At 44.1% G+C, this 22394-nt stretch overlaps 1 protein-coding gene across 2 annotated transcripts in view; it reads left to right on the top strand.

Annotated features, from left to right (window-relative positions):
* arhgef10 (Rho guanine nucleotide exchange factor (GEF) 10) overlaps window positions 1-22394 on the top strand; it is a 235584-nt gene that overhangs the window by 172484 nt on the left and 40706 nt on the right. For both annotated transcript variants that reach the window (XM_080413203.1, XM_080413202.1), the window contains 4 exons: window positions 1062-1243; window positions 15291-15406; window positions 19985-20112; window positions 21539-21639. In XM_080413203.1, coding sequence (XP_080269329.1) covers window positions 1062-1243; window positions 15291-15406; window positions 19985-20112; window positions 21539-21639 — 527 coding nt within the window. The remainder of the gene's footprint in view (window positions 1-1061; window positions 1244-15290; window positions 15407-19984; window positions 20113-21538; window positions 21640-22394) is intronic.

Raw genomic sequence — 22394 nt, 5'->3', positions numbered from 1 at the left:
ACAGCGTGGCACGAAGTGACGCGCTGTGAGCTTGTATATCTGCTATTTTCAAACCCCACTTTGAGAACCAATGCAATAGAGGGGCCGCAGCCAGAGGCTATGGCTATTTGGGGGTCCTTTTGGCATGGAAAGATTTAGGAAGCACTGCTGTAATGTCTCGCTGAGCTCAGTCCTTGGTAAACGTCCTCTGTTCTCGTACAGAAACATGTCATTCAGGATGATATCTACTTGTTATTATTATTAGGCCAATCTTGTCTTTTACTGCCTATACTGTACGTGGGTTCTCACACCCCTGTAACTCATTTACCCACACAGTAAACAAGCTGGAATTCTTCTCTGCAGAACATCAACATAGCCAATAGCCATCCATATTTAATGTGTAGCATACTGTATTTCACAGGCATAATGCAAAGACTGCCAAGAACAGCAGTCCAGGATTCTGGTTCCTGAAAACATATATTTCACAATTTACTCTTGATATAATTTGTACCGTTCAACAGTGGTGTAAAGTAACTAAGTACATTTACTCAAGTACTGTACTTTTGTAAAACAGTAAATTGTAAATAGTAAATAGTAAATTGGAAATAGTATTTCCAATTGTCTATACTTATACTTATACTCCACTACATCTCAGAGGCAAATATTGTACTTTAACTCCACTACAATTATTTGACAACTTTAGTTACTAGTTGCTTTGCAGATATACATTATTAGTTACATTATGAAACATACATTAACCACTTTAGCCCTATTTTATACCTAGGCTATTTGAAAATAGCCGATCTACAAGCTCACAACGCGTCGCACCGCGACGCGTTGTGAGCTTGTAGATCTGCTATTTTCAAACATTTTAGTAGTTTTACTTTTGGTACTTTCAGTACATTTTGTTACCAATACTTTTGTACTTTTACTCAAGTAAATTTGGAAATTCCGTACTCTTACATTGCAGTATTGATACATTTACTTAAGTAAAACTTTTTCCACCACTGCCGTAGTGCCGTTCAACAGACATGCAAAAAGACGTGTTCAGGTATTTCATGTTGCTTGTTGTGGTGTTCCAGGGTCAGTCAGGAGGGCAGTGTGAGCGGCAGCGCCCCCTTGAGTCAGAAGTTCCTGTTGAAGTGGAGCGTTCCTCTCAGCCATGTGGAGGTGCTGGAGTTCGGCTCCAGTGATGACATCACGGAAAGCACCCCGCGCCCCGCGCCGCACTCTGGGGAGAAGGTCGTCATCAACGCCAAGCCAAGTATGTGTTTTGTCCCGTCGTTTGTCGGGACTCCCTCTATCATTGGTGTGCCGTCCAGGTTGCACCTAAACCCTAACCTTTAACTTCACAAAAACTATGCCTGAAAGATCACGTCGACCAGTGCGAAACACCGGGAAAAGAGAGAGTCCGGTCGTCTGTCTTGTCTGTCTGTCTGTCCGTCCATCCTTCTGTCCGTCTGTCCGTCTTCGTCCATCCTTCTTTCCGTCCGTCCAGTTGTAATTCAATCAATCAATGGGGCGGCCATAGCTGAGTGCTTAGTGAGCCCGCCTAGGGAGCCAGAGGCCCTGGTTGCCCCAGATACGATTCCAGGCTACGCCAGCATATGTGTCGATGAAATGAAATTTGTCCCTGAGCAAGACTCTTAACCCCTAATTGCTCACAGGCCCTCATTGGAAACAAGCCCGCAAGGACTTTCATGAACGTCCTGTTAAAAAGGAATTATCCTAATCCACCCTAAAGTTGTAGGTTCCCCTATCAGCAGTCAGCAGCAAAGTGGTAAAATTAGACATGGGGACAAGTTGTAGACAGGCCGATTAGCTCAGCTGGTTAGAGCGTGGTGCAAATAACGTCAATGTTGTGGGTTCGATCCCCACATTGGCAACAGTGATTTTTGTATGTCAACAATGTAACAAGCAAAGTGCCGTTGCATTCTCAGCTGACGAAAACGTTGTGAAGTCTGGTATCTTTTTATTTTTTTATCCAGAGATTTTGTAACCCCATTTTTTCACCCAGTGCCAATTTTTTAAGTAATCCTGGGCGCTACACTCCCTCTGCCAACCTAGGGAGAACCTAGAGCTGAACTCATGCCTCCTTCAATGCATGAGGGCTAACAAGCCTTCTTATCACCTGACGGACGGGAGTTTCCCCGGTAGGACGTAGCGCATGGAAGGAACACGTTATTCCAACCAGTTCCTTTCCCCTCCATCAGGCGCTCCGGCTGACCAGGGGGAGGCAGTATAGAGACCAGGATTACTGCATGTTTTTGTGAGGGTACCTACCCTAGGGGACACAGGGAGAACATGCAAACTGCAAAGTGTTAAAAATAGACATTGGGCTTGAAATAGAGAGTCCGATTAGCTCAGCTGGTTAGAGCGTGGTGCTAATAACGCCAAGGTCGTGGGTTCGATCCCCACATTGGACACAGTGGTTTTTTGTATGTCAACAATGTAACAAGCAAAGTGCCGTGTAATGCATTCTCAGCGGACGAAAACTTTGTGAAGTCTGGTATTTTTTAAACATTCTTATCCAGAGATTTTGTAACCCCATTTTTTCACCCAGTGCCAATTTTCGAAGTAATCCTGGGCGCTACACTCCCTCTGCCAACCTAGGGAGAACCTAGAGCTGAACTCATGCCTCCTTCAATGCATGAGGGCTAACAAGCCTTCTTATCACCTGACGGACGGGAGTTTCCCCGGTAGGACGTAGCGCATGGAAGGAACACGTTATTCCAACCAGTTCCTTTCCCCTCCATCAGGCGCTCCGGCTGACCAGGGGGAGGCAGTATAGAGACCAGGATTACTGCATGTTTTTGTGAGGGTACCTACCCTAGGGGACACAGGGAGAACATGCAAACTGCAAAGTGTTAAAAATAGACATTGGGCTTTAAATATATAGTCCGATTAGCTCAGCTGGTTAGAGCGTGGTGCTAATAACGCCAAGGTCGTGGGTTCGATCCCCACATTGGACACAGTGTTTTTTTGTTTGTCAACAATGTAACAAGCAAAGTGCCGTGTAATGCATTCTCAGCTGACGAAAACTTTGTGAAGTCTGGTATTTTTTTATTTTTTTATCCAGAGATTTTGTAACCCCATTTTTTCACCCAGTGCCAATTTTCGAAGTAATCCTGGGCGCTACACTCCCTCTGCCAACCTAGGGAGAACCTAGAGCTGAACTCATGCCTCCTTCAATGCATGAGGGCTAACAAGCCTTCTTATCACCTGACGGACGGGAGTTTCCCCGGTAGGACGTAGCGCATGGAAGGAACACGTTATTCCAACCAGTTCCTTTCCCCTCCATCAGGCGCTCCGGCTGACCAGGGGGAGGCAGTATAGAGACCAGGATTACTGCATGTTTTTGTGAGGGTACCTACCCTAGGGGACACAGGGAGAACATGCAAACTGCAAAGTGTTAAAAATAGACATTGGGCTTTAAATAGAGAGTCCGATTAGCTCAGCTGGTTAGAGCGTGGTGCTAATAACGCCAAGGTCGTGGGTTCGATCCCCACATTGGACACAGTGGTTTTTTGTATGTCAACAATGTAACAAGCAAAGTGCCGTGTAATGCATTCTCAGCGGACGAAAACTTTGTGAAGTCTGGTATTTTTTAAACATTCTTATCCAGAGATTTTGTAACCCCATTTTTTCACCCAGTGCCAATTTTCGAAGTAATCCTGGGCGCTACACTCCCTCTGCCAACCTAGGGAGAACCTAGAGCTGAACTCATGCCTCCTTCAATGCATGAGGGCTAACAAGCCTTCTTATCACCTGACGGACGGGAGTTTCCCCGGTAGGACGTAGCGCATGGAAGGAACACGTTATTCCAACCAGTTCCTTTCCCCTCCATCAGGCGCTCCGGCTGACCAGGGGGAGGCAGTATAGAGACCAGGATTACTGCATGTTTTTGTGAGGGTACCTACCCTAGGGGACACAGGGAGAACATGCAAACTGCAAAGTGTTAAAAATAGACATTGGGCTTTAAATATATAGTCTGATTAGCTCAGCTGGTTAGAGCGTGGTGCTAATAACGCCAAGGTCGTGGGTTCGATCCCCACATTGGACACAGTGTTTTTTTGTTTGTCAACAATGTAACAAGCAAAGTGCCGTGTAATGCATTCTCAGCTGACGAAAACTTTGTGAAGTCTGGTATTTTTTTATTTTTTTATCCAGAGATTTTGTAACCCCATTTTTTCACCCAGTGCCAATTTTCGAACTAATCCTGGGCGCTACACTCCCTCTGCCAACCTAGGGAGAACCCAGAGCTGAACTCATGCCTCCTTCAATGCATGAGGGCTAACAAGCCTTCTTATCACCTGACGGACGGGAGTTTCCCCGGTAGGACGTAGCTTATGGAAGGAACACGTTATTCCAACCAGTTCCTTTCCCCTCCATCAGGCCCTCTGGCTGACCAGGGGGAGGCAGTATAGAGACCACGATTACTGCATGTTTTTGTGAGGGTACCTAACCTAGGGGACACAGGGAGAACATGCAAACTGCAAAGTGTTAAAAATAGACATTGGGGTTTTAATAGACAGTCCGATTAGCTCAGCTGGTTAGAGCGTGGTGCTAATAACGCCAAGGTCGTGGGTTCGATCCCCACATTGGACACAGTGTTTTTTTGTATGTCAACAATGTAACAAGCAAAGTGCCGTGTAATGCATTCTCAGCTGACGAAAACTTTGTGAAGTCTGGTATTTTTTTTAAAAAAAAATTCCAGAGATTTTGTAACCCCATTTTTTCACCCAGTGCCAATTTTCTAAGTAATCCTGGGCGCTACACTCCCTCTGCCAACCTAGGGAGAACCCAGAGCTGAACTCATGCCTCCTTCAATGCATGAGGGCTAACAAGCCTTCTTATCACCTGACGGACGGGAGTTTCCCCGGTAGGACGTAGCGCATGGAAGGAACACGTTATTCCAACCAGTTCCTTTCCCCTCCATCAGGCCCTCTGGCTGACCAGGGGGAGGCAGTATAGAGACCACGATTACTGCATGTTTTTGTGAGGGTACCTAACCTAGGGGACACAGGGAGAACATGCAAACTGCAAAGTGTTAAAAATAGACATTGGGCTTTTAATAGACAGTCCGATTAGCTCAGCTGGTTAGAGCGTGGTGCTAATAACGCCAAGGTCGTGGGTTCGATCCCCACATTGGACACAGTGTTTTTTTGTATGTCAACAATGTAACAAGCAAAGTGCCGTGTAATGCATTCTCAGCTGACGAAAACTTTGTGAAGTCTGGTATTTTTTTATTTTTTTATCCAGAGATTTTGTAACCCCATTTTTTCACCCAGTGCCAATTTTCGAACTAATCCTGGGCGCTACACTCCCTCTGCCAACCTAGGGAGAACCCAGAGCTGAACTCATGCCTCCTTCAATGCATGAGGGCTAACAAGCCTTCTCATCACCTGACGGACGGGAGTTTCCCCGGTAGGACGTAGCTTATGGAAGGAACACGTTATTCCAACCAGTTCCTTTCCCCTCCATCAGGCCCTCTGGCTGACCAGGGGGAGGCAGTATAGAGACCACGATTACTGCATGTTTTTGTGAGGGTACCTAACCTAGGGGACACAGGGAGAACATGCAAACTGCAAAGTGTTAAAAATAGACATTGGGGTTTTAATAGACAGTCCGATTAGCTCAGCTGGTTAGAGCGTGGTGCTAATAACGCCAAGGTCGTGGGTTCGATCCCCACATTGGACACAGTGTTTTTTTGTATGTCAACAATGTAACAAGCAAAGTGCCGTGTAATGCATTCTCAGCTGACGAAAACTTTGTGAAGTCTGGTATTTTTTTTAAAAAAAAATTCCAGAGATTTTGTAACCCCATTTTTTCACCCAGTGCCAATTTTCTAAGTAATCCTGGGCGCTACACTCCCTCTGCCAACCTAGGGAGAACCCAGAGCTGAACTCATGCCTCCTTCAATGCATGAGGGCTAACAAGCCTTCTTATCACCTGACGGACGGGAGTTTCCCCGGTAGGACGTAGCTTATGGAAGGAACACGTTATTCCAACCAGTTCCTTTCCCCTCCATCAGGCCCTCTGGCTGACCAGGGGGAGGCAGTATAGAGACCACGATTACTGCATGTTTTTGTGAGGGTACCTAACCTAGGGGACACAGGGAGAACATGCAAACTGCAAAGTGTTAAAAATAGACATTGGGCTTTTAATAGACAGTCCGATTAGCTCAGCTGGTTAGAGCGTGGTGCTAATAACGCCAAGGTCGTGGGTTCGATCCCCACATTGGACACAGTGTTTTTTTGTATGTCAACAATGTAACAAGCAAAGTGCCGTGTAATGCATTCTCAGCTGACGAAAACTTTGTGAAGTCTGGTATTTTTTTTAATTTTTTTTTCCAGAGATTTTGTAACCCCATTTTTTCACCCAGTGCCAATTTTCTAAGTAATCCTGGGCGCTACACTCCCTCTGCCAACCTAGGGAGAACCCAGAGCTGAACTCATGCCTCCTTCAATGCATGAGGGCTAACAAGCCTTCTTATCACCTGACGGACGGGAGTTTCCCCGGTAGGACGTAGCGCATGGAAGGAACACGTTATTCCAACCAGTTCCTTTCCCCTCCATCAGGCCCTCTGGCTGACCAGGGGGAGGCAGTATAGAGACCACGATTACTGCATGTTTTTGTGAGGGTACCTAACCTAGGGGACACAGGGAGAACATGCAAACTGCAAAGTGTTAAAAATAGACATTGGGCTTTTAATAGACAGTCCGATTAGCTCAGCTGGTTAGAGCGTGGTGCTAATAACGCCAAGGTCGTGGGTTCGATCCCCACATTGGACACAGTGTTTTTTTGTTTGTCAACAATGTAACAAGCAAAGTGCCGTGTAATGCATTCTCAGCTGACGAAAACTTTGTGAAGTCTGGTATTTTTTTTTTTTTTTTTATCCAGAGATTTTGTAACCCCATTTTTTCACCCAGTGCCAATTTTCTAAGTAATCCTGGGCGCTACACTCCCTCTGCCAACCTAGGGAGAACCCAGAGCTGAACTCATGCCTCCTTCAATGCATGAGGGCTAACAAGCCTTCTTATCACCTGACGGACGGGAGTTTCCCCGGTAGGACGTAGCGCATGGAAGGAACACGTTATTCCAACCAGTTCCTTTCCCCTCCATCAGGCGCTCTGGCTGACCAGGGGGAGGCAGTATAGAGACCAGGATTACTGCATGTTTTTGTGAGGGTACCTACCCTAGGGGACACAGGGAGAACATGCAAACTGCAAAGTTTTAAAAATAGACATTGGGCTTTTAATAGACAGTCCGATTAGCTCAGCTGGTTAGAGCGTGGTGCTAATAACGCCAAGGTCGTGGGTTCGATCCCCACATTGGACACAGTGTTTTTTTGTATGTCAACAATGTAACAAGCAAAGTGCTGTGTAATGCATTCTCAGCTGACGAAAACTTTGTGAAGTCTGGTATTTTTTAATTCTTTTTATCCAGAGATTTTGTAACCCCATTTTTTCACCCAGTGCCAATTTTCGAAGTAATCCTGGGCGCTACACTCCCTCTGCCAACCTAGGGAGAACCCAGAGCTGAACTCATGCCTCCTTCAATGCATGAGGGCTAACAAGCCTTCTTATCACCTGACGGACGGGAGTTTCCCTGGTAGGACGTAGCGCATGGAAGGAACACGTTATTCCAACCAGTTCCTTTCCCCTCCATCAGGCGCTCCGGCTGACCAGGGGGAGGCAGTATACATTACATTACATTACATTACATTACAGTCATTTAGCAGACGCTTTTATCCAAAGCGACTTACAATAAGTGTATTCAACATAGGTAGGGAACGAAAACTACTAATCACCAGAAGTCTTTAGTGCATTTTCTGCAAAAACAAGCAATCAAGAGTATACCTAGCGCTAAGGTAAAAGTGCAATATATCAGCTACCTATTTCCTTAAACAGATGAGACAAAATAGCTAAATCAAATGAGCATGAGCTAAAACAAATAAGTGTATCGACTAAACAAGATCCAATAGACAATCCAATAATCCAATAAACAATACAGCAATAGAAAACAAGCGTTCTTACAACTAGTTAACAACAAGTAGACCAGGATTACTGCATGTTTTTGTGAGGGTACCTACCCTAGGGAACACAGGGAGAACATGCAAACTGCAAAGTGTTAATGATAGACATTGGGGCTTTAAACAGACAGTCCGATTAGCTCAGCTGGTTAGAGCGTGGTGCTAATGACGCCAAGGTCGTGGGTTAAATCCCCACATTGGCCACAGTATCTTTTTTTTATGTGAGCAAACAATCAAAGTGCCGTGTAATGCATTCTCAACTGATGAAAACTTTGTGAAGTCTGGTATTGAAACACTGACGGTGGCTGTGCTTTCTGGCAAACCCTGCACCCTGCACACCTGGACTTGTCCCACGGTGTGGGAACCACTGCTGTATCAGACCTACATCATTTTTATAGCTAAATGGTGCCTTTACTCTCTCTTTATGCCAGAGATTTACAGACCTTTATGTTGTGTTATATAATGGTGTGAGTCCCTTAGAGACCATGCATACTGCTGGCTGCTGACAGACACAGACAGTGGTGGAAAAAGTACTCACATGTTTTACTTAAGTAAAAGTATCAATACTGCAATGTAGAAATACTCTGTTACAAGTAAAAGTCCGGAATTCTAAATGTACTTGAGTAAAATTACAAAAGTATTAAAGTTTCAAAATGTAAAAGTACTCATTATGCAGAATCATGTATAAAATCTATACAAAATGTATATAAGGCTGAAGTGTTCAATGTAGGTTTTGTATTCATAATCAAAATCTACAAAGTAACTAAAGTTTTCTAATAATTGTAGTGGAGTAAAAGTACTATATTTGCCTCTCAGATGTAGTGGAGTAGAAGTGAAAGTACTGAAATGTGCAAATACTCCAATAAAGTAAAAATTCCTCAAAATTGTAGTACAGTACTTGAGTAAATGTACTTAGTTAGACACACGGACAGACCCAGCAGTGACTTCAGTGTTTCCATCAGGCTCTCTGGCCGTCCCTTCAGGACAGCTGCTCAGCCACTTGAAAACACTGGAAACCCAGCCGGGGGCCACAACTGGAACTGTATGATTTGTGGTCAAAGTCGTGCTGTTTTTATCCTATGATGAAGATTCGTTTTCGTGTGTGTGTGTGTGTGTGTGTGTGTGTGTGTGTGTGTGTCTGTGTGTCTGTGTGCGTGTGTGCGTGTGTGCGTGTGTGCGTGTGTGTGTGTGTGTGTGTGTGTGTGTGTGTGTGTGTGTGTGCGCTCGCTGCAATATGCAGGTTGAAGGTTATGTGAGTTTGAGCTGAGGTCAAAGGTTAGATTTTATATTGGCAATGACCGTGAGCTACAATTACCACAACACTCTCTCTCTCTCTCTCTCTCTCTCTCTCTCTCTCTCTCTCTCTCTCTCTCTCTCTCTCTCTCTCTCCTTATGTTCCTGAATGTTGCATTCATCTCCAGCCAAGTTCTTTGATGTTATATTACTTTAATGTGACATAACACATAGCCCACCTATAAAACTCTATACTGTGGAGCTACAGTTCATTAACAGCCATGCTACGTGTACGTCTATATGCACAGAGGAGGACTGCGTAGTTAGGGGATAGAGATCAGTGCTTCTCAAAGTGGGGTCCGTGGACCCCCAGGGGTCCTTGAAGGGATTCCAGGGGGTCCTCAGCTGAATCAGTTAATATAGCATCACAATCAAATAAAAAATAGCCGATATACAAGCTTATAGCGGTGTGCAAATCTTTGAATATATGTATTTTTAAAGTGAAATATTTGAACTCAAATCTTTGCTTCTGGAGGTCCCTGGCACAATATGTTTTCAGATGGGGGTCCACGGTCAAATACATATCAATTTTGGGGGTCCTTGACATGAAAAGGTTTGAGAACCACTGCTATAGATTCTGTAGATCCACATGGACCTGCTGGTTCATCCTCTTACTCTCTGGGGGTCCTATAGGAGGGGAGATAAATACCCTCTGATCCCCTGCTGACCCCCATCCTGCCCCCCCCCCCTGCACCCCATGGCTTCATATCACTCTCCATCCTGCCTCCTGCCACCTATCACTATGCTTCCTTCACACATATTTCCTCTTTCCTTCCTCTCTTCTCTTCTTCAGCCGCCCGACACACACACACACACACACACACACACACACACACACACACACACACACACACACACACACACACACACACACACACACACACACACACACACCTGTCCCCCTATATGAAACCATCTGCCCGTCACCACTGGACCTCCTGTGGTGCATCATTCGGAGCTTAGCAGATGTGGCAGACAGACTCGGAGTAACATCTGGTAACATCTGGTAACATCTGGTATGACCGGGGGGGGGGGGGGGGGGGGGGGCACTGGAGCCCTGACCCACATAATGTCTTAACCTGATATGACACAAACACTCCCACCACGGACTGTACGTCTGTTGGTACACAATTTAATTACTTGTGGCAGAAACACGAATATAGGGTGTTATATAGTGTGTGTGTGTGTGTGTGTGTGTGTGTGTGTGTGTGTGTGTGTGTGTGTGTGTGTGTGTGTGTGTGTGTGTGTGTGTGTGTGTGGGGGGGGCGGGGGGGGGGGGGGTGCACGGATGTACTGAAAAGCTTCACACATGCCATGCGCACTTGCATTTGTGCATCACGGTCCACGGTCCTTTTAATAAGAGAGAATAGTCTGTGCAGCTCAGTGTGTTGGTGACCAGCCTGCTAAAGAAGCTATGAATGGAACTCTCCAGGACATGATGTCACCTCCTCTGGATGTCTGCCTCATTACATCATATCTTTTATCCACGGCACAGCAAGTCACAGACCGTGAAGGTTTTGCTCTTTTTAATTCCACAAAGACTAAATCTTATTATATCGTCTCTGTCGGGTGGGAAAAGCTCATATGTCTGAAAGCTGTTACTTTTCAGGATTCAAATAAAAAAACGGCAAAAGTAAGCAGATCTACAAGCGCAAAACGCATGGTTTTGAGCTTGTAGATTTGCTACTTTTTTATACTTTTGTGTGACGCTGTAGTATGATCAAGTAGGGCGTTATTTTAACCTTCAGACCTGAGGCCAATTCTAAAAACACCTTCTAAATCCTGAAGTATTCTGAAAAACTTCTGATTTTAATTTAAAAAAATCCTAAAAAACATGTTGCTATATATATAGCAACAGCTAATGCTACACAAAGGGGTTCCCGGATTGAAAGGTATAACAACGAATAGGGGTTCCCGGTCTAAATGTGTTAAAACAATAAAAAAAAACTAATAGTTAAAATACAGAGATAAGATTTCTGCCCGATAAGATTTCTGCCCGACAGCAACAGTATTTTTTTTCCTACAGTCAGTATGTTATTGGTAGATATTGTGGGGATTTCTGGGTAAAGTGTGTAATATGACCAAAGGCTGTTCCTTGATTGTTTTGTTAGAAATGTGTTGACACTTGGCACTCTCACTAAAAAGAGGAGGAGGTTTTGGTCTGAGCTTCAAATGGGTTCCACTGTGCCCTGCCATCTCTAGCCAGGGAATGATGGAATGGTCATGGTTTAGCTCGGGCCAAGTGCTACAACAAGTCTGGAAATCACATCAGAATTGCACGCCTTGTGTTAGGCTACTTTTCATCTTTGTGTATTTTACACAGTATAGGGGAGGACAGCTTCATTAGTATCAATGGAGATAGAAGCATTTATTGTTTCTCCCCTGAGAACTGATTCTCAATTAATTAACCTGATGTAGAAAATATATATATATATACCTTTTCTTTTTGAAGCGTAAATGGAAATACATTTGCCTATTTTTGGAATATAGATTTGGTGTAGAGGGGGGAAAAAAGAGCTGACCAATATAGAACCCTGGGGAACCCTGGTCAATTAAGTACACAGGGATTAAGTTGTTAAACATCATAAAAGCCATTGCTTTGTAGTTGTCTCCGCCAGGCCAAAGGCGTGTGTGTGTGTGTGTGTGTGTGTGCGTGTGTGCGTGTGTGCGTGTGTGCGTGTGTGTGTGATCTCTGGCACCGTTGGCCCGATCGATATGAAACTTTGCTCACACACTCCCTAGAGGCCAAGGAAAAACCTCTGCCCTGCATTTTTAACATCAGTTGATATTACTCCTACAGATTTTGTCCAAACATCACGCAAATCGGCACACATTATCTCTATGGTCATGCGATCAACACGGATCTGTCAGATGTTTCATATTCCATCCTGATTGGGTATGATTGGCATCTAAAGTTTGCAGGAATGCCTCTTTTGAACAAAATCATGAACGCAGTTTCCGATCGCTGTGAAAACGCATATTCCTACTAGGCCGAGGAAGAAACCAGTTTCACATTGTCCTGTTATAGCGCCACCAGGAAGACGATTTTTAAAAAACTATTTTTTTTGTATTACTCCTACTAGTGATGAGCGGGTCGACCCGTAACCCGCGGGACCCGCGGGTCAACCCGCGGCGCGGGTAGGTCGAGTCAGGATTTCAGAGAAAATTATGCGGGCTGAGGGTGAGCGGGTCAGCCGCTCTCCACGAAAAAAAAAAAAAAAAAACTATTTTGACCAACATGCTTGTTTATTCAGCCCATGACAATGTTGTGCTACTGTAGACATATAAAGGGACTTTGGGTACTTAAAAGAGCGCTATATAATATATATATATATTCCCACCGCGGGTCGCGGGGCGGGTTGAGCCATAGATTTATATATGGGTTCGCGGGGCGGGTTGAGGCGGGTCGCGTTCCGTCGCGGGTTGGGGCGGGGCGGGTCATGAAAAAACCCGACCCGCACATCACTAACTCCTACAGATTTTGTCCAAACATCACACAAATCGATACACATTATCTCCATAGTCATTTGATCAGGACGGATCTGTCCGATTGTTCATATTCCATCCTGATTGACGAATTCCGAACATTGCTGGCCCACAATAACCTACCTGACCTGAAATGTGCTCCGAGGAGCACATTTTCTAGTTTAGGTCTATTTCTATTAGTCCTGGCTGATCATCACTTGGAGTCTTGGCTCCGATTGTTGGTGGAAACGTGTGAGAGATGTGTTCAGCAGTTCTGCTCAGCTGACCTGGATGCAGTTGAATGTCTCCGCTGCCCCCAATGACAGATGAACCATGAAAATGATACACAGCACCATTACACAAGGCTATTAGCTCAAATGATCCGAAACGTAAAAAAAAAAAAAAGAACCCCTGCTCCAAAGTCTAATTGCCCCCATTTGATTCCATACGTGTCTGTTTGCTTCACTGAACCTACATCTGAATGTAAGTACAGCCTGGGATGGCTATGACTTCAATGGAAGCCTGTTGACCCATGAAAATCTGCCCAACAAAACCCACAAGCATTCAATTCAATTCAATTCAAAGGAGCTTTATTGCCATGAGAAAACATACGTTTACATTGCCAAAGCAAGTGTCAAAATATAATAAAAACAATTTAAGAAAATGGGGAAAGTATATACAGTTGGAGGGGGTACAGCATTGTGTTAAACAGAGCTATATCTGTACCCTGTATGTTATATATAACTTTTTGGGACAATTAGCAATATTTTTCTCAAAACTAAATAGTATATACAAAAAAAGTATCAGCTCTGTTTATATGTGCAGTAGGTTTAGAGGTCTACATTGCGAGAAACTCAATGGTTATTAGGGTTGTCATATTCAATTAGATAACCTTCTTTTATCGCAACAGTTCACAACTCTTGCTGCTATCACTGTCTTGCATTCACTGTCGGTGTCACTGTATTTGCATGCACGTGAGTGTGCATGTGAGCTTGTGAGCTTGTGTGTGTGTGTGTGCTCTACACGAGGAACTCTGTCATTGATTTGCCTCCTGTACACAAACAAACACTGTGAATCTCCTTAGAGCGAGGAGGCATTTTTTAGAATAAGAGCCTTTGTGAGCAGAGAGGACCACCTACGCATGTGGACGGGTGTCCGGGCCGGGGGCAGCAGCAGAGCGGGGGTAACATTACCCACAGTGCCCCCACTACCTCCCCCCCCCCCCCCACACACCCCCTCCCCTGTCAGCCAGCCCTCTGGGAGAAGACTGCACTGGGTTGTCATGGAGATGGATCACCGAGGCAGACTCAATGGCCATTGTGGAAGAGAGTAGGAGGAGAGAGAGAGAGAGAGAGAGAGAGAGGACAACATCAGAGGGAGCTCAAGGCATTCTGGTGCCAGGACCACTCAGGTTTAACTGTTTCTGTTCCCCAGTAAAGTGGTTTTAAATAGTTTATGGACAAACACAAAGCACAGACTGTGTTAACAACAGATTTCACTCAGTACCACATTATAATGCAGCCTAGTGTTTAGTTTATACTGCGATCATCATTACACAGAATAAATGTTTAGTAGCTGTGCTGTCTCTGCCTCTCTGCCTACGCACTGGGCCGACCATCAGCAAAACCATTTGTATACGCTCCCAGTTAAACTAACACTCAAGCTTTTGCCTCATAGTTGGCTGTGTGTGTGTGTGCGTGTGCGTGTGCGTGCGCGTGCGCGTGTGTGTGTGTGTGTGGTCTCTGATGAGCCATGTTCTGTCCTGGTCTTCTGTTGTTTTCTTCTTTTTTGGTTGTTAATGTGTAACAAATGGGTAAATCAATCATTACATTATAGGTTGCTACATTAACACACTGATAAGAACTGGTTCACAGAGACCCTCCTGTAGAGCAAACATCAATACATGGTGGAAGAGAGGAGAATACACAAGTATGTGTACAGTATCACTTACTGTATGGACACACACAGTATTTTATAAATGAGGATTGCCTCCGGTAGCTTCCATTACATAACAGTATGAATGTTGTGTGCACACACACACACACACACACACACACACACACACACACACACACACACACACACACACACACACACACACACACACACACACACGTACGACGTACGTGTGTGTGTGTGTGTGTGTGTGTGTGTGTGTGTGTGTGTGTGTGTGTGTACGTACGTCGTACGTACACACACACACACACACACACACACACACACACACACACACACACACACACACACACACACACACACACACACACACACACACACACACACACACACACACACACAGCTTCAGTGGTCAGCTGCCATGGCTCCCTGTTTAAACGGACCAACTATGAGTTGGTTTATTGATCTTTGTCTCATTAGAAACTCTGCCAGTTTATTGCAGGACTTTCAGTCACAGCTCATCTTTACCTTGTCACACATTAACCATGTTCTATGTTAGAAATGTTGAATATAGTGCAAGACATTCCATTTAACTTGTCTCTGTGTGTGTGTTCCTGTACAGGTAAGCTCTACATGGGTCCGGGTCAGCTGTACCAGGACCTCCAGAACCTGATCCATGACCTCAGTCTGGTCAACCAGATCTCCAGCATGATCAGCAGCCTGAAAGGGAACTACCAGGTATTATAGTCCTGATTCTTCTTCTGACCATGATGCCACTGATAGGGCTGTCACAATTATTATGTACATTTTACTTTAATTGTCACTCAAATAATTGCAATTAACGGTTTAATTGCTTTTCTGTCGTTGAACATTGGATAGATTGATTTTGTGGTGGGGTACAGAAATGTGTTGTTTACACTCTCTGTCCATCCTTCTACCCCTCCAGTGCAACATGACAGCTCTTACTAACAGGAGATGCATGTTACTGTTGGTTTGACATACTGTACTGTATTACACATTACTTTGTTATTACTATGTTATTACTGTGTTATTACTATGTTCTTACATTATTACACACAAAAACACATTTTTGCGTTGTCGGCAGGATTCGAACCTGCGCGGGGAGAGCCAATAGATTTCTAGTCTATCGCCTTAACCACTCGGCCACGACAACCTGTTCCTCATACCCTTTCATTTAAAACTGCAAGATTGAAGATTTTCTTAGCCATTATTCTGACAATTATTTTTGGGATTAATTGAGAAGCATGTTTAAAAGGAGGAAATTATCTTATGTAATATATGTCAAAGAATCAATGCAAAAAAATGTATTGATTGTTTATAATCGACTAAATCAATCTACAAGCTCATTTCTTGCAGTGGAGTTATGGCAAGTTGCCCTACATAATAATGGTGGCGGTGTTGACGTGCGGCCCAGAGGCCAATGAGCCATCTACCTATTGATGTCTATGTGGAGGACCCCGGTCAACTGTATATAGGGTTTAAGTGGTTAATTGTTGCACCATTAGTAACGTCCAATATGTACTAAAGCTATTACGTCGGCAGGATTCGAACCTGCGCGGGGAGACCCCAATAGATTTCTAGTCTATCGCCTTAACCGCTCGGCCACGACAACTTGTGCCACAGTCAGTCTCTCAATTAAAGCTGGAAGATTGACGATTTTGTGGTGGGGTACAGAAATGTGTTGTTTTGGGGCCGGGCTTCAATTAAGGGAGAAAGATGGGTCCCTCGTTTATCACCGATATAAGTGATCAGGATTTAAACCCACCTGAATATCGTTGCTGTGTGCAGAAACCTCTTATCTCTATATTTAAACTTTTTTGTGTTTCTTTCATAAATTAACGCCCTACTTGATCATACTACAGCTTCACACAAAAGTATGAAAAGCATAGCAGATATACAAGCTCGAAACGTGGCGCGAAGCAAGGCGTTTTGAGCTGAAATATTTTATCTAGTTATCAAGAGTGCACATTGTTGTCTGGAGATTCTCAGGTCAGATTAATTTACCATTTTTATTTAGATTTCGATCAGTTCTGTCTGTGTGAAGTCCAACATAAACACACACACACACACCAGAACCCTCGCTGTTTTCACCTGACCTTTTAGGCCAGTGGTTCTCAAACTTTTTCTTGTCAAGGACCCCCAAATTGACACATCCCATTTGAAAAGATGTGCCCTAGGGACCCCCATTTGAGGGGGTATGAAATATGATACAGTGACATCTTCTCATCAGAGACACCAAAAGGCAATGAAATCTTTATCATCAACAACAACAACAATGAGATTTTTGAAAAGTTCTCCACTACTCAAGTTCGTCTTCTTAACCACTTACGATATAGTTAGTTAGTTAGTTAGTTAGTTAGTTAGTTAGTTAGTTAGTTTCATTTATTGTCCACGTGTGGAAATTTGTCTTCGGTCTCAACAACAGTAAAAAACAAACAGTTACAACAACAGCAACAACACACAATTATTTTCTGATGACTTATAGAGAAAATAGCCGATCTACAAGCTCACAATGCTTCACATCACCACACACTGTGAGCTTGTAGATCGGCTATTTTAGCTATTTCAGATTTTCTTTTTTTTTAATAATACATTTTGCCTATTTATTGGAAATATTGGAAAAATATCGAAAATGTTAAATCATTTTTTAAAGCCATTTCTTTTTGCATAAATCTTCTCTTCTGGGGGTCCCTGGCACAAAACCGTTTCAGATGGGGGTCCGCGGCCAAATACATATCAATTTGGCCTGTTTTCACCTGATCTTCCACCTGGAGTATTTTAGACCAGTGGTTCTCAATATTTTTCTTGTCAAGAACCCCCAAATTGACACATATTAGCCCGCGGACCCCATTTGAAAGGACATGCCCTAGGGACCCCCACATGAGAAGATTTTTATTTTATTTTATACCAGTGATTCTCCATTTTAATTTGAATGACTCCCCAGCTTGACATGCATTAGGGCCATGGACCCCCATTCGATACCATTTTGATCTCTGGGACCCCCAAACTACACTGTAGTATCATCAGTGTTAATCTAACTCTGAGAGTGTACGAATGGAACCAAATGGACCCGTTAGGGCCTACACTCTCTGAGTTACAGACACATAAGGGTCCATTTGGTTCCTAACTATCAATAATTTAGCCGGGGACCCCCTGGAACCCCCAAGGACCCCCGGGGGTCCCGGGACCCCACTTTGAGAACCACAGTTATAGACAAAAAACACCCTGAAAGTCATAATAGTTGCCACACTTCAAAAGGAAAAAATCTAATGAATCTGTCATATTTTTTTATTCACGACCCAGCCGTGCAGGTTTTATAACGTTGTTGGAATTCAACACAGAGTGTTTTTTCCTGTGGTTTTAGAGTTCAGCATTTTTTGTTTCCCGTTTGGAGAATACTAGGGTAAACAGACCTCTGTCTGAGAGCAGAGCCAGACAGACAGACGTGGGACGCAGCAGCAGACAAATCGTCCTCTGTCGTTTTTTCCCAGGGAAACGTTTTGCAATCGAAACTCATCAAGTTGCACCTCAGGATTCCTCTGAGGTTGTTGCCTGCGTCCTGCAGACTGGCTCTGTTTGAGCAGCAGGGTCTGTTTGTCCACATGTCCCTCAAGACTCTAAGTCTGTGTCCATCCCCCCCAGTCTGTCACAATGTGACCTGTGGCCACACGCACACGCACACGCACACACACGCACACACACACACACGACCACAGGCATTTGCCTCAACAGGAGAGGGTGTTTCTGTTTATTAATCTGATCGCAATCCTCCTCCGCAAAGAACCAGCCTTGCATGTTGTCCTCCTCTGTTAAACATGCACACGCACACACACAAGCACACGCACACGCACATGCACACACACACACGCGCACACACACACACACGCACACGCACACGCACACACACGCAGCGGTGGAAGAAGCACTCAGATTATTTCCTTGAGTAAAAGTATCAATACCACAATGTAGAGATACTCAGTCACATATAAAAGTCTGGTATATTCAAAATGTACGTCAGTAAAAGTACAAAAGTATTGGCATCAAAATATACTTAAAGTCCCAAAAAGTAAAAGTACTCGTTACGCAGAATGTCCCATTTCACAAGTTTTCAAAGGTGTATAAAAATCTTTTGAAAATTGCAGATCTACAAGCTCACAACGCGTCGCAATGCGACGCGTTGTGAGCTTGTAGATCTGCTATTTTCAAATAGCCGAAGTATATATAAGGCTGAAGTGGTTAACACATTGAGTGCCAGAGGTCTTTTAAAACGGTACAGCCGGTGCCAGTGTATTTTTTACCGTTTATTGGGGATCTTTTTAGAGCTGCAGAAGCCACAACGAGGACCCGGATGTAAACAAACAGTGTCTGGGCGATGGCCAAGGGTCCCGTCTAAAGTTTTTAATTCCGTACTTTTACTTGTGACAGAGTATTTCTACATTTACAGTATTGATACTTTTACTTAAGTAAAACATTATTTGAGTACTTTTCTCCACCACTGCGCACACAGGCCTGTCTGTGCAGCTGAGATGGAAGAAGTGCACAGCTTGTGTGTTTGTGCTGACGCTGCACGGCCTGTCAGAGCCTCAGTGAGAGGAAACAGGCAACAGAGAGACGTGTGTCTCACTCCGGATGGAGGGAGAGAGAGAGATTGATGGAGGTAGAGAAAACGGGGAAGAAGAAGAAGGGATCTGAAGGAAGAAATTGGACCTGATTTAGAGTTATTTATAGTGTTATGTGTTTGTGTTAACTGACATTATGTACTGTGAGTTATTAAATATGATCTGCCTAGAGGTGTGGAGGAGGGTGGTGTAGAGCAGTGGTTCTCAGCCTGTGGGTCGGGACCCCCATGGGGGTCCCCCCACATGATTTATGGGGGTCCCCAGATGACAATGAAGTGACAATTAAAGGACTTTTAAGATGTTTTTGATACCTAAAAAAGACCATTACTGCATCAAAAGTAATCAACAGTGTTTACTTTTGGCCAAATTGTCAAATAATATAAGAAAGAGGCAATAAAAAAAAAAAAGCCGATCTACAAGCTCGCAGATCTGCTATTTTCACAGTATTTATCTGGTGAACCGAGTCGAACTAAATAAAATGCCTCAACTCCTACAATTCCAAGCGAAAAGTGTGAATATGGAGATAAGAGGTTCCAGCCCGACAGCAACAATAATCTAATTAGATTCAGGGGTTAGGATTTTGCTGACTCTCTCTCTCTCTCTCTCTCTCTCTCTCTCTCTCTCTCTCTCTCTCTCTCTCTCTCTCTCTCTCTCTCTCTCTCTCTCTCTCCATCAGAATGTGAACCCGGTGGTGGCTCAGGACTGGGTCTCAGGGCTGCAGAGACTCATCCTGAAGAAAGAGGAGGAGATACGAGCAGCAGACAGATGTAGAATCCAACTGCAACTACCTGGAAAACATGACAAGTCTGTACATATACACTACACACACACACACAAACACACGCACACACGCACACACGCACGCACACACACACACACACACACACACACACACACACACACACACACACACACACACACACACACACACACACACACACACGCGCACGCGCACGCACACAAATACCAAAACAAATACGGTACAGTAAATGCACACACAAATAATTGCATGTGCGTTTACAAACAGTACACACACTATATACTAGACACCTTTTCGCATCATGCCCTAGGGGCTTGTTTCCATTGTGGTCCTGTGTATTCAATTCATCACGTACGGGACATGTTTTTTGATAATGGGCTGTAATACATGAGTTGATCTACACACACCCACACATTTACACTGCTCTCTCTGGCTATAATCTGTCTCGCTCTTAGGCTCACAAAAATATCTGTTTAAAACATTACCCCACACACACACACACACGCACACGCACACGCACACACACACACACACAGCAGTACATTTATATCAGCACGTCCATCCACCAAATCTAATCTGATCTCACACCATGACAGCTGTTTTACGCACGCACAAACACACACACACACACACACATACTCTCTCTCTCTCTGTCTCAATCTCTCTCCCTCTCATCCCTCCATCCCTGCTGTATTGAGCCAGTCAGATTATCCACTGGTATGTTTAGAAACACAGCTGTGTGTCTCTCATTCCTCCCCTAATCCATCCATTCCAAAACACTTCTTCAAAACATCTCTTCTTTTTCTTCCTCTTCTTCTTCTTCTCCTTCTCCTTCTTCTTCTTCTTCTTGGACCCTTACAGGCCTGTAACTCAGAGAGTGTCCAAATGTAACCAAATGGACCCTTACAGGTCCATTTGGTTACATTTGGACACTCTCAGAGTTATGGGTGTTCTTGAAATTAAAAAGTTTGAGAACCACTGTCAAAGAGGACCACACTCCCTCCCCCGGTCTGACACACACACACACACACACACACACACACACACACACACACACACACACACACACACACACACACACACACACACACACACACACACACACACACACCACTTACATCTATGAATTGTCATCATGTGTCAATGATATCTAGAGACACATTGTCTAAACCCAGCTCACTGTCTCAACTTGTCTCAGCAACGCTTTCGGTACAAGACCTTCTTCAAGCGAAAAGAAGCTCTTTGTACCGAAACGTTGCTCCTGATGAAATAAAACAGTTTCCTCATTGAGCAAGTTTGGGCAGTGCGTGGGTGTTTCTTCTTTTTAATTCAGTGTTCTCTACGCTCCACACAACGTATACCTGTTGCCAAATCTCAGCCAGGTGTGCAGAAAGCTTTTTGATGTATAATGACATGATGAATTATGATTTCATGGTGTTTTGTAAATTGAGCGTGTCTGTGTTGTTGTAGGTCCGGCAGGCCTACGTTCTTCAGTGCCGTGTTCAACACCTTCAGTCCCGCTGTCAAACAGTCGTGGATCAGCAACCTGCAGATGGCCAAGCTGGCTTTAGGTATGTGACATCTGCTGTGCGTGTGCTTGTAAATCAGTGGTTCCCAAACCTTTTAGCTCGGGAACCAAAAGAGAAATGTAATGTCTCCCCCCGGGACCCAAACTAGTGAAAATAGCCGATCTACAAGCTCACAGCACGTCGCGATACGACGTGTTCTGAACCACATGAGTGTCCCTATTCTGGGACGAACATTCAGCGAAAAAAGCACATCTGCAAACTCTCAACATGCCGCTATGTCGAAAATAGCCAGACATTTGTTGTAGAGGGAAATAAGGAGGAGTCCTAATATGTCTACATCCAGTCAATGAAGGGTTTCAGTGGTTAAGACCCGGGCCGTAATAATACAATAATAATAATACATCACACTTATATACTGTAGCGCATTTCATGGTACCAAAGTCGTTTTACAAAACAAATCAAAATAAACAACTTCATTAGGAGAAAAGTAATTAAAAGGCTAAACATTTAGCAAAGACAAAAAATTAAAAACTAATTCTATGGATTAGTCACCCCATGGAGACTTGAATTCATTGATATTGTTTAGTTTTTTGTCGCATCCCTAAGCCAATAATTTGATGACCAGCGGACCGATAGGCAGCGGTTCCGGTAGGAGACACAAAGGAGACTCTTTGTGTCTCCTACCGGAACCGCTGCCGGTCATCAAATTATTGGCTTAGGAATGCGACAAAAAAAAAAATATATCCATGAATTCAAGTCTCCATGGGGTGACTAATCGATAGAAATAAAGTAATTTT

The sequence above is a fragment of the Gymnoscopelus braueri genome, assembly GCF_963280865.1.
Source record: "Gymnoscopelus braueri genome assembly, chromosome: 19".
In the NCBI taxonomy this organism is placed as follows: Eukaryota; Metazoa; Chordata; class Actinopteri; order Myctophiformes; family Myctophidae; genus Gymnoscopelus; species Gymnoscopelus braueri.
The sequence above is the reverse complement of the archived record's forward strand: the minus strand, read 5'-3'. Positions and strand labels throughout refer to the sequence as shown.